The 12,982-nt window shown below is 45.7% G+C and overlaps 1 protein-coding gene across 3 annotated transcripts in view; it reads right to left on the bottom strand.

Moving 5' to 3' along the window:
- The window catches only part of LOC111237442 (dynamin-1-like), a 19,553-nt gene that overhangs the window by 2,734 nt on the left and 3,837 nt on the right, over nt 1-12,982 (bottom strand). For 2 of the 3 annotated variants that reach the window (XM_022766534.1, XM_022766532.1), the window contains exons 2-22: nt 12,685-12,758; nt 12,442-12,591; nt 12,007-12,210; nt 11,731-11,829; nt 11,221-11,381; nt 10,699-10,841; nt 7,986-8,121; nt 7,750-7,817; nt 7,473-7,611; nt 7,286-7,372; nt 4,314-4,384; nt 3,919-3,970; nt 3,802-3,813; nt 3,279-3,392; nt 2,676-2,785; nt 2,467-2,578; nt 2,315-2,326; nt 2,048-2,215; nt 1,874-1,960; nt 1,253-1,407; nt 1,000-1,170 (exon numbers count right to left, since the gene is read on the bottom strand). In XM_022766534.1, coding sequence (XP_022622255.1) covers nt 1,000-1,170; nt 1,253-1,407; nt 1,874-1,960; nt 2,048-2,215; nt 2,315-2,326; nt 2,467-2,578; nt 2,676-2,785; nt 3,279-3,392; nt 3,802-3,813; nt 3,919-3,970; nt 4,314-4,384; nt 7,286-7,372; nt 7,473-7,611; nt 7,750-7,817; nt 7,986-8,121; nt 10,699-10,841; nt 11,221-11,381; nt 11,731-11,829; nt 12,007-12,210; nt 12,442-12,591; nt 12,685-12,758 — 2,325 coding nt within the window. The remainder of the gene's footprint in view (nt 1-999; nt 1,171-1,252; nt 1,408-1,873; nt 1,961-2,047; nt 2,216-2,314; nt 2,327-2,466; nt 2,579-2,675; nt 2,786-3,278; nt 3,393-3,801; nt 3,814-3,918; nt 3,971-4,313; nt 4,385-7,285; nt 7,373-7,472; nt 7,612-7,749; nt 7,818-7,985; nt 8,122-10,698; nt 10,842-11,220; nt 11,382-11,730; nt 11,830-12,006; nt 12,211-12,441; nt 12,592-12,684; nt 12,759-12,982) is intronic. The other variant, XM_022766533.1, reaches the window with a different exon arrangement.

Below are 12,982 nucleotides of genomic sequence, written 5' to 3'. Positions count from 1 at the left end.
GGGGGGGGGGCGGCTACCTGCTCTGACACTGACACACCTGAGTGATTCCTGTTTAGATTTATAAGGTACTATTAGAACAGGATCGGGGCGTCACGTAGCTCAGTGGGTTGAGCAGGCGCCCCATATATAGAGGCTACGCTGCAGTCGGCCCCCTGCTCGACTCCCGCTTCGGACGGCCCTTTCCTGCGTGTCACCCCCCCCCCTCTGCCTCCCCATCACCTGTCTCTCTGCTGTCCTGTCTCTCTACTGTCCTGTCTCTCTACTGTCCTGCCCAAAAAATAACTTTAAAGAAAAAAACAGGATCACACAAACAGAGACAGACAGACAAGTAGACAGACAGATAGACAGAGAGAAAGACAGGTCAGACAGACAGATAAGTAGACAGAGAGACAGAGAGACAGGTGGACAGACAAGGAGGATGAAGAATGGGCAGAGAGCGGAGAAGAAGACGGACTGGTCTTTCTTCTTCATGTCTGTGCAAGTTGTTTGTGGATCGCTGCTGTTCTGTCTATGACACCAACGAAGAAGAAACAAAAACACTTCCTCTTCTTCTTCTCTTCATCAACTTGGTTCTTTCAAAATAAAAACAACTTGGTTTTTTCATAATAAAAACAACATGGTTCTTTCAAAATAAAAACAACTTGGTTCTTTCAAAATAAAAACTTGGTCCTTTCAAAATAAAACAACGTTGTTCTTTCAAAATAAAACAACATGGTTCTTTCATAATAAAACACTGTTACAGACACAGTGTTGCTGTCAGAATCAAATGGACAAATAAAGTTTATTTTGACTCATAATTGCTGATTTAAAACAGGAAATTATTTTGTAAGATGTCTCTGTGTGTGCGTTACAATCACACTGGACATCTTCACCACTCTGACCTGAACACCTGAAAACACCTTGAACCACATTCATGCTGCATTCAGATCACGTGAGAGTGTGGGAAATTTCACATTTTACAAATAAAATAATCAGACTGAAATCTGGGTGAGTGGTTACCTGGGGACTCCAGGTGGGGGTGCTCTGTTGGGCCGGGAGGGGACAGAGGGAGGGGGTCCAGGGTCAGGTGACACTGCGGGACGAGAGGGGGGCCCTGGGGCTGCACGACCGCCTGGACGAGGGGGTCCAGGAGGGGCCCGACGCTGGGGGGTCGGACTGGACATGGGAGACCTGGAGAGAGACAACAGACCACCTCAGTGAGGTTGAACACCTGCACTGTACCCGTGGAATAGCTGACCTGTTGCTAGGTTACCTGCGTCCCGACGGCATCCCCGTCACCTGCAGCCAGGAGTCGTCGACAGGTGGAGGCATCGCTGTCGTGATGGTGGAGGTGCTGATGTCACCGATGATGTTGAGGCCTTCGCGCAGAGCGTGGTACATCCTCAACATCTCATCACGGTGCTGAGCCTGGGCGAGAGACAAAGAGAGATAGGGAGAGAAAGAAAGAGAGAGATAGAGAGATTTTTAAAAATACTTTATTTATCTTCACAAACAAACAAACAAACAAACAAACAGACAGTCACTCTCAGCGAAGACAAGCAGCAAACCTGAGTTCATTGTGATCAGTCACTTCACATAAAGCCTCCTGACACCCCCCCTCTCCAGAAAGCCTCCACATCCCTGCTGCTGCCCCCTCCCTGCCTCAGTCTGGCTTTAACGTGGTGCTTCCACAAGGTCACGGCATCACAGCTGGACTCAGCCTCAGTCTGTGTCGGCGTAAATAACGGCCCAGAAAACTAATACAATACTAATCAGTGCCTGATCAGTGAAGCCAGATTCAACTTGTCCGTCTGTCTCTCTGTCTGTTCTCCTATCTTTCTGTCTGTCTGTCTGCCTGTCCGTCTGTCTGTCTGTCTGCGTCTCAGAGTCTCACCTGTTCCTGGGACTCCTCCATCAGGGAGTTCTGGTCTCCACAGGAGTAGAGCTGAGCGAGGAGGTCGGCATGGATGAACTCCTTCGTCTGAGGAGCAGAGAGGTCACATGACTGTGTGTGTATCAGTGTTTATCAGTTTGTGTGTGTGTGTGTGTGTGTCTGTGTGTGGCGTACGTTGTTGACCATCAGGTGCATGATGGTCTTGGGGATCAGGTCTCTGACGGTGCGGTGGATGATGGACAAGTAGGAATCCACCAGGTTCCTGACGATCTCCACCTGTCGCTCCAGCTGTGGGTCCAGACTGTGGATCTGCCCATCGCCGCTCGACTCCTCCACCTCCACCTGAGACAACATGCTGCTGATTAGCACCGCCTGATACCTGTCTGGACCTGTAGCTGTATGCTAACAGCTGTAAGCAGGTAAGAAGACAGAGGGACTCACCTTCTCTTTGTCCTGCAGGAGGGACAGAGCACAACATCAGCACAGACCCACTGAACATGTGACATCATCATATCATGATGAAACATGAAGTAAATATGATGTAATAATGACTAATAATGTTAAATGTAGTTAGTAATAATACAGAGCTGTACCACGCTGCGTTCAGGGTACACTCCGGCTCGTAGGAAAGAAGCCTTCCAGCTGTCCACCTCCTCCTGAGACTCACTGGCCAGCTCCAGCTGACGGTAGTCCTTATACACATTCCTACAACAGACACCAGACTCCATCACCTGCACTGCTGATCAGGTAATATCAATATCAATTGATCAATATCAATAATATTAATCAGGGTGTCACAGACCTGTGCTCAGTGTTGAACAGAGCGAAGATGTGTTTGCTGGACATGAAGCTTTTCTCAATGTCTTTCAGTTTCAGGTTGTCCACAGGAAGCATGTACTTCTTCTCCTTCTCCTGAAGGGGGAGACACAGCCACATTAAAGAGGACTGATCAGGGTCAAAGGTCACAGTGATGCTAGGGAACAGAGGATCGTCTGCTGTGACTCTGTGTCAGGACAACAGGTAGGCCCAATCCCAGTGCCCCCCCTCACAGACTCACAGACTCACAGACTTGGAGGTTTGTTCCTGGTCAGTCCGTGAGGTCTTAGTTCTGTCCCCAAACCATCGAGGACATGAGTCTCTAAAGACATTTTCAGTTCTTTATTCACACTTTCTGAAAGTCCGCATTTGTGCAGACTTTGCCTGAGGGAATTACCCAAAGTTCATAGCATTGGGACATTAAACATGGGGTTGCCATGGTTACCAGGGGATGCCCGGAAGCATAAACAATGGCAAGATAGAGGAAGAACGGTTAACAAACAAGCATGCAAGGAGCTAACGCTAACATTAGCAGAAAACAGGGGGCTGTGTGTGTGTGTGTGTGTGTGTGTGTGTGTGTGTGTGTTACCTCGTCATCTTTGTACCAGGACAGCGTCTCTGCAGTCAGGACAAACCAGTACTCTTTAGCTCCGCCCTTCATGATGCCGATGTTGTTGATGGTGAGCCAACCTTTACGGATCACCTGCACACACCAGGTGAGCCGTGATGTCATCGACACAGACACAGTGAGACAACACACATACTGAGATGTTTCCCTCTTCACTGATCATTATCACTAATTGATTAGTTCATGATTGATTATCTTCTGAACTGTAGCAAGAAGCAGGTAAATCCAGGTGTTTTTTAAACCAAACTTTATTCAATGTTAGCAACATATTCACAAAGTCAAAAGTCAACAGGAAGTCAAATCACTAATTAATAAATAATATTAATAAAACATTCAGACACTCATCATTGTTTATCAGAGAATCAGCTGATGTTACCATGGTGATAACTGATCAGTTCTCAGGTTTCACTGATCAGAGATCAAGCAGCAGAATTAGTGACATGACTTCCTGAGAACACACACACTCACACACAGAACCACTCACCATGATCTCGTCCTGGTTGCCGTGGCAACGAAGGCAGGGAGGAGGATGAAGACAGAGTGAGAAGAGAGATAAGTGAATAAGGACACCTCCTCCCCCAGGTTACCTGTAGAGACTCACCTGGTTTCCTGCTGCTTTCTTCTTGTGCATCTGACTGCTCTTCTGCTGAGCGCTGACACACACACACACACACACACGCACACACGCACGCACACACACACGCACACACACATGAGGACAGTGTTTATTATCTGATACTGTCAAACACAGATGTGGGTCCAGACAGATGTGTTTACTTTCTTCTTCTCTCTATCTACATCTATCCACACTTATATTCTGTAGGTATTTACTTCCTGTTCTGTTCATTAGATGTGATTATCAGTTAGTTAAAGTGTCAATTCCTCCTCCTCCTCCTCTAATGATGATGATGATGATGATGATGATGATGATGATGATGATGATCTGTATGTTTATTTATCAGATGAGTTAGAATATATTTGTGTTTTTTTTCTTACTTTGCGAAGCCGATGAAGTCTTCATGGTTAGTGTTCATGTAGGCCAGCTCAATGTCAATCAACAGCATCACCTGAGGGGGAGGGGTAGAGACAGACAGGTAGAGACAGACAGACAGGAAGAGACAGACAGGGAGAGACAGACAGACAGGGAGAGACAGACAGGAAGAGACAGACAGAGAGAGACAGACAGAAAGAGACAGACAGGAAGAGACAGACAGAGAGAGACAGACAGAAAGAGACAGACAGGAAGAGACAGACAGAGAGAGACAGACAGAAAGAGACAGACAGGAAGAGACAGACAGAGAGAGACAGACAGAAAGAGACAGACAGGAAGAGACAGACAGAGAGAGACAGACAGAAAGAGACAGACAGGAAGAGACAGACAGAGAGAGACAGACAGAAAGAGACAGACAGGAAGAGACAGACAGAGAGAGACAGACAGAAAGAGACAGACAGGAAGAGACAGACAGAGAGAGACAGACAGAAAGAGACAGACAGGAAGAGACAGACAGAGAGAGACAGACAGAAAGAGACAGACAGGAAGAGACAGACAGAGAGAGACAGACAGAAAGAGACAGACAGGAAGAGACAGACAGAGAGAGACAGACAGAAAGAGACAGACAGGAAGAGACAGACAGAGAGAGACAGACAGAAAGAGACAGACAGGAAGAGACAGACAGAGAGAGACAGACAGAAAGAGACAGACAGGAAGAGACAGACAGAGAGAGACAGACAGAAAGAGACAGACAGGAAGAGACAGACAGAGAGAGACAGACAGAAAGAGACAGACAGGAAGAGACAGACAGAGAGAGACAGACAGAAAGAGACAGACAGGAAGAGACAGACAGAGAGAGACAGACAGAAAGAGACAGACAGGAAGAGACAGACAGAGAGAGACAGACAGAAAGAGACAGACAGGAAGAGACAGACAGAGAGAGACAGACAGAAAGAGACAGACAGGAAGAGACAGACAGAGAGAGACAGACAGAAAGAGACAGACAGGAAGAGACAGACAGAGAGAGACAGACAGAAAGAGACAGACAGGAAGAGACAGACAGAGAGAGACAGACAGAAAGAGACAGACAGGAAGAGACAGACAGAGAGAGACAGACAGAAAGAGACAGACAGGAAGAGACAGACAGAGAGAGACAGACAGAAAGAGACAGACAGGAAGAGACAGACAGAGAGAGACAGACAGAAAGAGACAGACAGGAAGAGACAGACAGAGAGAGACAGACAGAAAGAGACAGACAGGAAGAGACAGACAGAGAGAGACAGACAGAAAGAGACAGACAGGAAGAGACAGACAGAGAGAGACAGACAGAAAGAGACAGACAGGAAGAGACAGACAGAGAGAGACAGACAGAAAGAGACAGACAGGAAGAGACAGACAGAGAGAGACAGACAGAAAGAGACAGACAGGAAGAGACAGACAGAGAGAGACAGACAGAAAGAGACAGACAGGAAGAGACAGACAGAGAGAGACAGACAGAAAGAGACAGACAGGAAGAGACAGACAGAGAGAGACAGACAGAAAGAGACAGACAGGAAGAGACAGACAGAGAGAGACAGACAGAAAGAGACAGACAGGAAGAGACAGACAGAGAGAGACAGACAGAAAGAGACAGACAGGAAGAGACAGACAGAGAGAGACAGACAGAAAGAGACAGACAGGAAGAGACAGACAGAGAGAGACAGACAGAAAGAGACAGACAGGAAGAGACAGACAGAGAGAGACAGACAGAAAGAGACAGACAGGAAGAGACAGACAGAGAGAGACAGACAGAAAGAGACAGACAGGAAGAGACAGACAGAGAGAGACAGACAGAAAGAGACAGACAGGAAGAGACAGACAGAGAGAGACAGACAGAAAGAGACAGACAGGAAGAGACAGACAGAGAGAGACAGACAGAAAGAGACAGACAGGAAGAGACAGACAGAGAGAGACAGACAGAAAGAGACAGACAGGAAGAGACAGACAGAGAGAGACAGACAGAAAGAGACAGACAGGAAGAGACAGACAGAGAGAGACAGACAGAAAGAGACAGACAGGAAGAGACAGACAGAGAGAGACAGACAGAAAGAGACAGACAGGAAGAGACAGACAGAGAGAGACAGACAGAAAGAGACAGACAGGAAGAGACAGACAGAGAGAGACAGACAGAAAGAGACAGACAGGAAGAGACAGACAGAGAGAGACAGACAGAAAGAGACAGACAGGAAGAGACAGACAGAGAGAGACAGACAGAAAGAGACAGACAGGAAGAGACAGACAGACAGGTAGAGACAGACGGGTAGAGACAGACAGGAAGAGACAGACAGGTAGAGACAGACAGACAGGTGAGGATCTACGGCCAGGCTCACAGCTCACTTCATGAAAGATGAATACAAAGGATGAGTAATGGAAGGATGAATACGAAAGATGAATACAAAGGATGAGTAATGGAAGGATGAATACGAAAGATGAATACAAAGGATGAGTAATGGAAGGATGAATACGAAAGATGAATACAAAGGATGAGTAATGGAAGGATGAATATGAAGGATGAATAATGAAAGGATGAATAATGAGAGGATGAATATGAAGGATGAACAATGAAAGGATGAATATGAAGGATGAATGATGACAGGATGAATATGAAGGATGAATATGAAGGATGAACAATGAAAGGATGAATATGAATGATGAATAATGAGAGGATGAATACGAAGGATGAATATGAAGGATGAACAATGAAAGGATGAATATGAAGGATGAATATGAAGGATGAATAATGAAAGGATGAATATGAAGGATGAATAATGAGAGGATGAATACGAAGGATGAATATGAAGGATGAACAATGAAAGGATGAATATGAGGGATGAATAATGAGAGGATGAATATGAAGGATGAACAATGAAAGGATGAATAATGAAGGGATGAATCAGACTGTGTACCCAGCTGGTGAAGCAGTGATCATGTGACAGACCTGGTTTTTGGTGCGACTCTCTCGGTCTCTGATGTGCTGAGTGACAATTCTCTCCATCTCCTCTCTGAGCATCGGATATTGAGCCAACTGTGAACAACATAGAGGTCAGAGGTCAAAGATTGAAAACAACAGGAAATGTTATGTGAAACCAAAGCAGTAGCAGTAGTAGTACTACTAGTAGTAGTACCTTTTGTGTACACTGCCTGACGGTGTTCACCAGCTCACTGATCACCATGTCGACACATTTCTGACACGGCTCTTTGATCTGAGCGATCTGACGCTTCACGATCGTCTCAAACGCCATGTCAGGTGTAAACAGACCCGTCCTGGACACAGAAGACAGGTGAGTCAGATTCCAACCAGGTATTGTGAGACACACATACTGCAACACACACCCGAACACACCTGAACACACACCTGAACACACTGGAACAAACCTGAACACACTAGGACTTTAGACTCACCTGATTCCATGGATGTTCTTGATGGCGTAGCTGATCTCTTTACGAAGGGTCTTCTCATCACCCTCCAACTGCGCACACACACGCACGCACGCACGCACGCACGCACGCACGCACGCACACACGCACACGCACACGCACACACACACACACACACACACACACACACACACACACATTTATGTGGCTACCGTCACAATGTTAGAGAGAGAGACAGAGTGTGTGTGTGTGTGTGCTACCTTGACCAGATCGAATGGGAAGCGTTCGTGGAAGATCCGGTTGATCTTGGCTCCTCCCGACAGCTCGTAGGTGTCGACCTGATCTCCAGATCCTTCGATCCGCTTCTCAAAGTCCACTGCAAACTGCTGCACCATCCTGACACACACACACACACGCACACGCACACACACACACACCAATACACACACACATACACACACACACGCACACACACACACACACACCAATACACACACACATACACACACACACCAATACACACACACCAATACACACACACACACACATTGTGGAGGTCCTCAGGGGTCCCCCCTGGGTCCTGTCCTCATATTCTAGTTTTGTCTCTATCATTAACCTGGGGACCTTCAAATCTGGCCTGACAGCCTGCATGTGAGGCGTTGAGGGAACATTGGTAAATTGTAAGCCTCTAATGACAGCCTGCATGTGAGGCGTTTATGGAAGTGTCTGTACATCAGTCACGCCCTGTGGAGACTCTGGGCTCTGTGATTGTCATGTCTCTGTACCTCTGCGGAGCGGCAGCAGCTTGTTCTCCAGGATGTCCCTGGCATCAGTTCCTTCATCCATCAGATCCAGTTTGGTGATCACACCCGATGGTCCTCAGACCTGTACACACACACATTTAAAACGTTATGTAAACCCACCAACTACATAACAAGCATCAGACCGTGAACACAGGCCTCCAACAGAGAAGCAAGACACCCAACTGAGATACACAACATGCTTTGAACCTGAGGAGAGAGATATAGGAGGTGTGGAGGTGTGGCGGTGGACTCTAACCTTGCGGGTCAACTTCCTTGGCGATCTTCAGAGCATCAGAGTTGCGAGGTCAGAGTTGGCGGAGAAACAGCCAATAGGAGGCAGTTGTCCTTGGTGACAAACTTGCATCAACATTTCTTCTGATCTGGTGCTCGATGTCGGCCGGCTGGTCCCCCACCGGGTACCTTACTGTCATGTCCCAAGAAGATCCACAGAGTCAGGTTCAACACTGAAGGCGCACACACACACACACACACACACACACACACACGTTTTTTTAACTCATCACTGAGGTGGTGTTGTATGAATTGTGAATTCGTCGAGTTATTCTTTGTCATATGTTGGCTTGTCATGTGTGTATTAGTGTGTGTATTAGTGTGTATTAGTGTGTGTATTAGTGTGTGTATTAGTGTGTATTAGTGTGTGTATTAGTGTGTATTAGTGTGTGTATTAGTGTGTATTAGTGTGTGTATTAGTGTGTGTTAGTGTGTGTATTAGTGTGTATTAGTGTGTATTAGTGTGTGTATTAGTGTGTATTTTAGTGTGTATTAGTGTGTGTATTAGTGTGTATTAGTGTGTGTATTAGTGTGTATTAGTGTGTATTAGTGTGTGTATTAGTGTGTATTAGTGTGTGTATTAGTGTGTATTAGTGTGTATTAGTGTGTGTATTAGTGTGTATTAGTGTGTGTATTAGTGTGTATTAGTGTGTATTAGTGTGTGTATTAGTGTGTATTAGTGTGTATATTAGTGTGTATTAGTGTGTGTATTAGTGTGTGTATTAGTGTGTGTATTAGTGTGTATTAGTGTGTATTAGTGTGTGTATTAGTGTGTATTAGTGTGTATTAGTGTGTGTATTAGTGTGTATTAGTGTGTATTAGTGTGTGTATTAGTGTGTATTAGTGTGTATTAGTGTGTGTATTAGTGTGTATTAGTGTGTATTAGTGTGTGTATTAGTGTGTATTAGTGTGTATTAGTGTGTGTATTAGTGTGTATTAGTGTGTATTAGTGTGTGTATTAGTGTGTATTAGTGTGTATTAGTGTGTGTATTAGTGTGTATTAGTGTGTATTAGTGTGTGTATTAGTGTGTATTAGTGTGTATTAGTGTGTGTATTAGTGTGTATTAGTGTGTATTAGTGTGTGTATTAGTGTGTATTAGTGTGTATTAGTGTGTGTATTAGTGTGTATTAGTGTGTATTAGTGTGTGTATTAGTGTGTATTAGTGTGTATTAGTGTGTGTATTAGTGTGTATTAGTGTGTATTAGTGTGTGTATTAGTGTGTATTAGTGTGTATTAGTGTGTGTATTAGTGTGTATTAGTGTGTATTAGTGTGTGTATTAGTGTGTATTAGTGTGTATTAGTGTGTGTATTAGTGTGTATTAGTGTGTATTAGTGTGTGTATTAGTGTGTATTAGTGTGTATTAGTGTGTGTATTAGTGTGTATTAGTGTGTATTAGTGTGTGTATTAGTGTGTATTAGTGTGTATTAGTGTGTGTATTAGTGTGTATTAGTGTGTATTAGTGTGTGTATTAGTGTGTATTAGTGTGTATTAGTGTGTGTATTAGTGTGTATTAGTGTGTATTAGTGTGTGTATTAGTGTGTATTAGTGTGTATTAGTGTGTGTATTAGTGTGTATTAGTGTGTATTAGTGTGTGTATTAGTGTGTATTAGTGTGTATTAGTGTGTGTATTAGTGTGTATTAGTGTGTATTAGTGTGTGTATTAGTGTGTATTAGTGTGTATTAGTGTGTGTATTAGTGTGTATTAGTGTGTATTAGTGTGTGTATTAGTGTGTATTAGTGTGTATTAGTGTGTGTATTAGTGTGTATTAGTGTGTATTAGTGTGTGTATTAGTGTGTATTAGTGTGTATTAGTGTGTATTAGTGTGTATTAGTGTGTGTATTAGTGTGTATTAGTGTGTATTAGTGTGTGTATTTACTGCAGCAGAGCCTTGGTCTTGCGGCTTGGGTCGTCAGGTCTGAAGTTCTTGTACTCCTCCACCTCCTTCTCAATGGACAGCAGTTGGCTCTGCAATTTGCTGCGTAACCCTGGCAACGTGTCCCGGATGTGGTTGGTAAGTTGCTAGGGGTGACAGAAAAATGTTCTGTTACTATAGTTACAGAGGAAGCAGAGAACAGAGTATCAGTGTGAAGAACCTGACTGAGTTTAGTTCAGATCCAGACTCACGTGTTCACACTAGTCTGATAAACAGTCTGTGGATGTTCTGACCTTTAGAGAACTTCCTGTAAATGTTCTGACTATTAGAGAACCTTCTGTGGATGTTCTGACCCTGACGTTCTCAGGACGTTCAGGTAACATTCTCAGGATGATCTGAGACCCTATGAGAACCTTAGCTCTGTGCTGACCTCACAGACAGAGACTGATCCCTCTGAACATCTCACTTCAGAAAAGGAGTTCTAGACATCTAAAATGAAGGTGAGTCCTGTGCTTGTGCGGTTACCTGGTTGAGGATTTTCTGCAGGAAGGCGGTTCCCATGCGGTCGGCCAGGTGTCGGTATGCCGGGTGAGACAGGAAGAACTTCCTCTCGGCCTGCAGTGCTGCATTGATGTCCTTCTTCCCGTCGATGTCCTTCTGACTGCGATTCACCACCCCGATGTAACCTGACACAGTTCACATCAGTTGCTATGGTTACCTGACATAGGTTTCTACACCTGGAGGTGTGGTTAAGAGGTTGGGAGATCTACTACAGATGTGGACTGGTTTCTTCCTCTGGCCTGTGGAGGTCCTCAGGGGTCCCCCCTGGGTCCTGTCCTCATATTCTAGTTTGTCTCTTATCATTAACCTGGGGACCTTCAAATCTGGCCTGACAGCCTGCATGTGAGGCGTTGAGGGAACATTGGTAAATTGTAGCCTCTAATGACAGCCTGCATGTGAGGCGTTTATGGAAGTGTCTGTACATCAGTCACGCCCTGTGGAGACTCTGGGCTCTGTGATGTCATGTCTCTGTACCTCTGCGGAGCGGCAGCAGCTTGTTCTCCAGGATGTCCCTGGCATCAGTTCCTTCATCCATCAGATCCAGTTTGGTGATCACACCGATGGTCCTCAGACCTGTACACACACACATTTAAAACGCTTTATGTAAACCCACCAACTACATAACAAGCATCAGACCGTGAACACAGGCCTCCAACAGAGAAGCAAGACACCCAGACTGAGATACACAACATGCTTTGAACCTGAGGAGAGAGATATAGGAGGTGTGGAGGTGTGGCGGTGGACTCTAACCTTGCGGGTCAACTTCCTTGGCGATCTTCAGAGCATCAGAGTTGGCGAGGTCAGAGTTGGCGGGAGAAACAGCCAATAGGAGGCAGTTGTCCTTGGTGACAAACTGCATCAACATTTCTCTGATCTGGTGCTCGATGTCGGCCGGCTGGTCCCCCACCGGGACCTTAGTCATCCCAGGAAGATCCACCAGAGTCAGGTTCAACACTGAGCGCACACACACATACACACACACACACACACACACACACACACACACACACACACACACACACACACACACACACACACACACAGGACATGAACCAGAACACTGAACATCCTGTTCACAGTTTGTAGTTTGAGCCGAGACGCCATGTTGATTCATTGGTTTATTCCAATGAGCTGGTGTGTGTCAGTGTGTGTGTGTGTTAGTGTGTGTGTGTGTTAGTGTGTTACCATTGGGGGAGTAGACTCTCAGGTTGATGGGGACTGGACTGATCCCCTTGTTGTGTCCAGTCACTCGATCCGTCTCGGCCTCGATCTCCTGACGAACTTCATCAAAGTCTGTGAACTTCTTCCCTTTGCAGTGCAGGAACTCAGCGTACTCTGACCACACACACACACACACACACACACACCTGAGTCAGATCAAAGAACTAAACACACACTCTGTGTCTGCAGTGTGACGCCATGTCTCACCTGTGGAACAGGTGATGAGCTGCAGCACCAGGGGGCGCCGGGTGACGATACCTGAACCACGAGGGAGGAAGTCTCTGAGAGGGGGAGAGGAGGAGGGGGAGAAAGGTTTAGTTCATAATGACTGGTGTAATTCTATTCTACTCTATGACATGTACTATGAGCTGATGTGAATCCTGCAGCTGGAGGAGAGACATCGTCACGACATCCTCAGAGAGACAGAGAGAGAGAGAGAGAGAGAGAGAGAGACAGAGAGAGAGAGAGAGAGAGACAGAGAGAGAGACAGAGAGAGAGAGAGAGA

This window comes from Seriola dumerili, unplaced genomic scaffold, assembly GCF_002260705.1.
Source record: "Seriola dumerili isolate Sdu_G_001 unplaced genomic scaffold, Sdu_1.0 BDQW01000866.1, whole genome shotgun sequence".
Taxonomy (NCBI): domain Eukaryota; kingdom Metazoa; phylum Chordata; class Actinopteri; order Carangiformes; family Carangidae; genus Seriola; species Seriola dumerili.
Note: the sequence above shows the minus strand (reverse complement) of the source record. Positions and strands in the feature narration are given on the sequence as shown.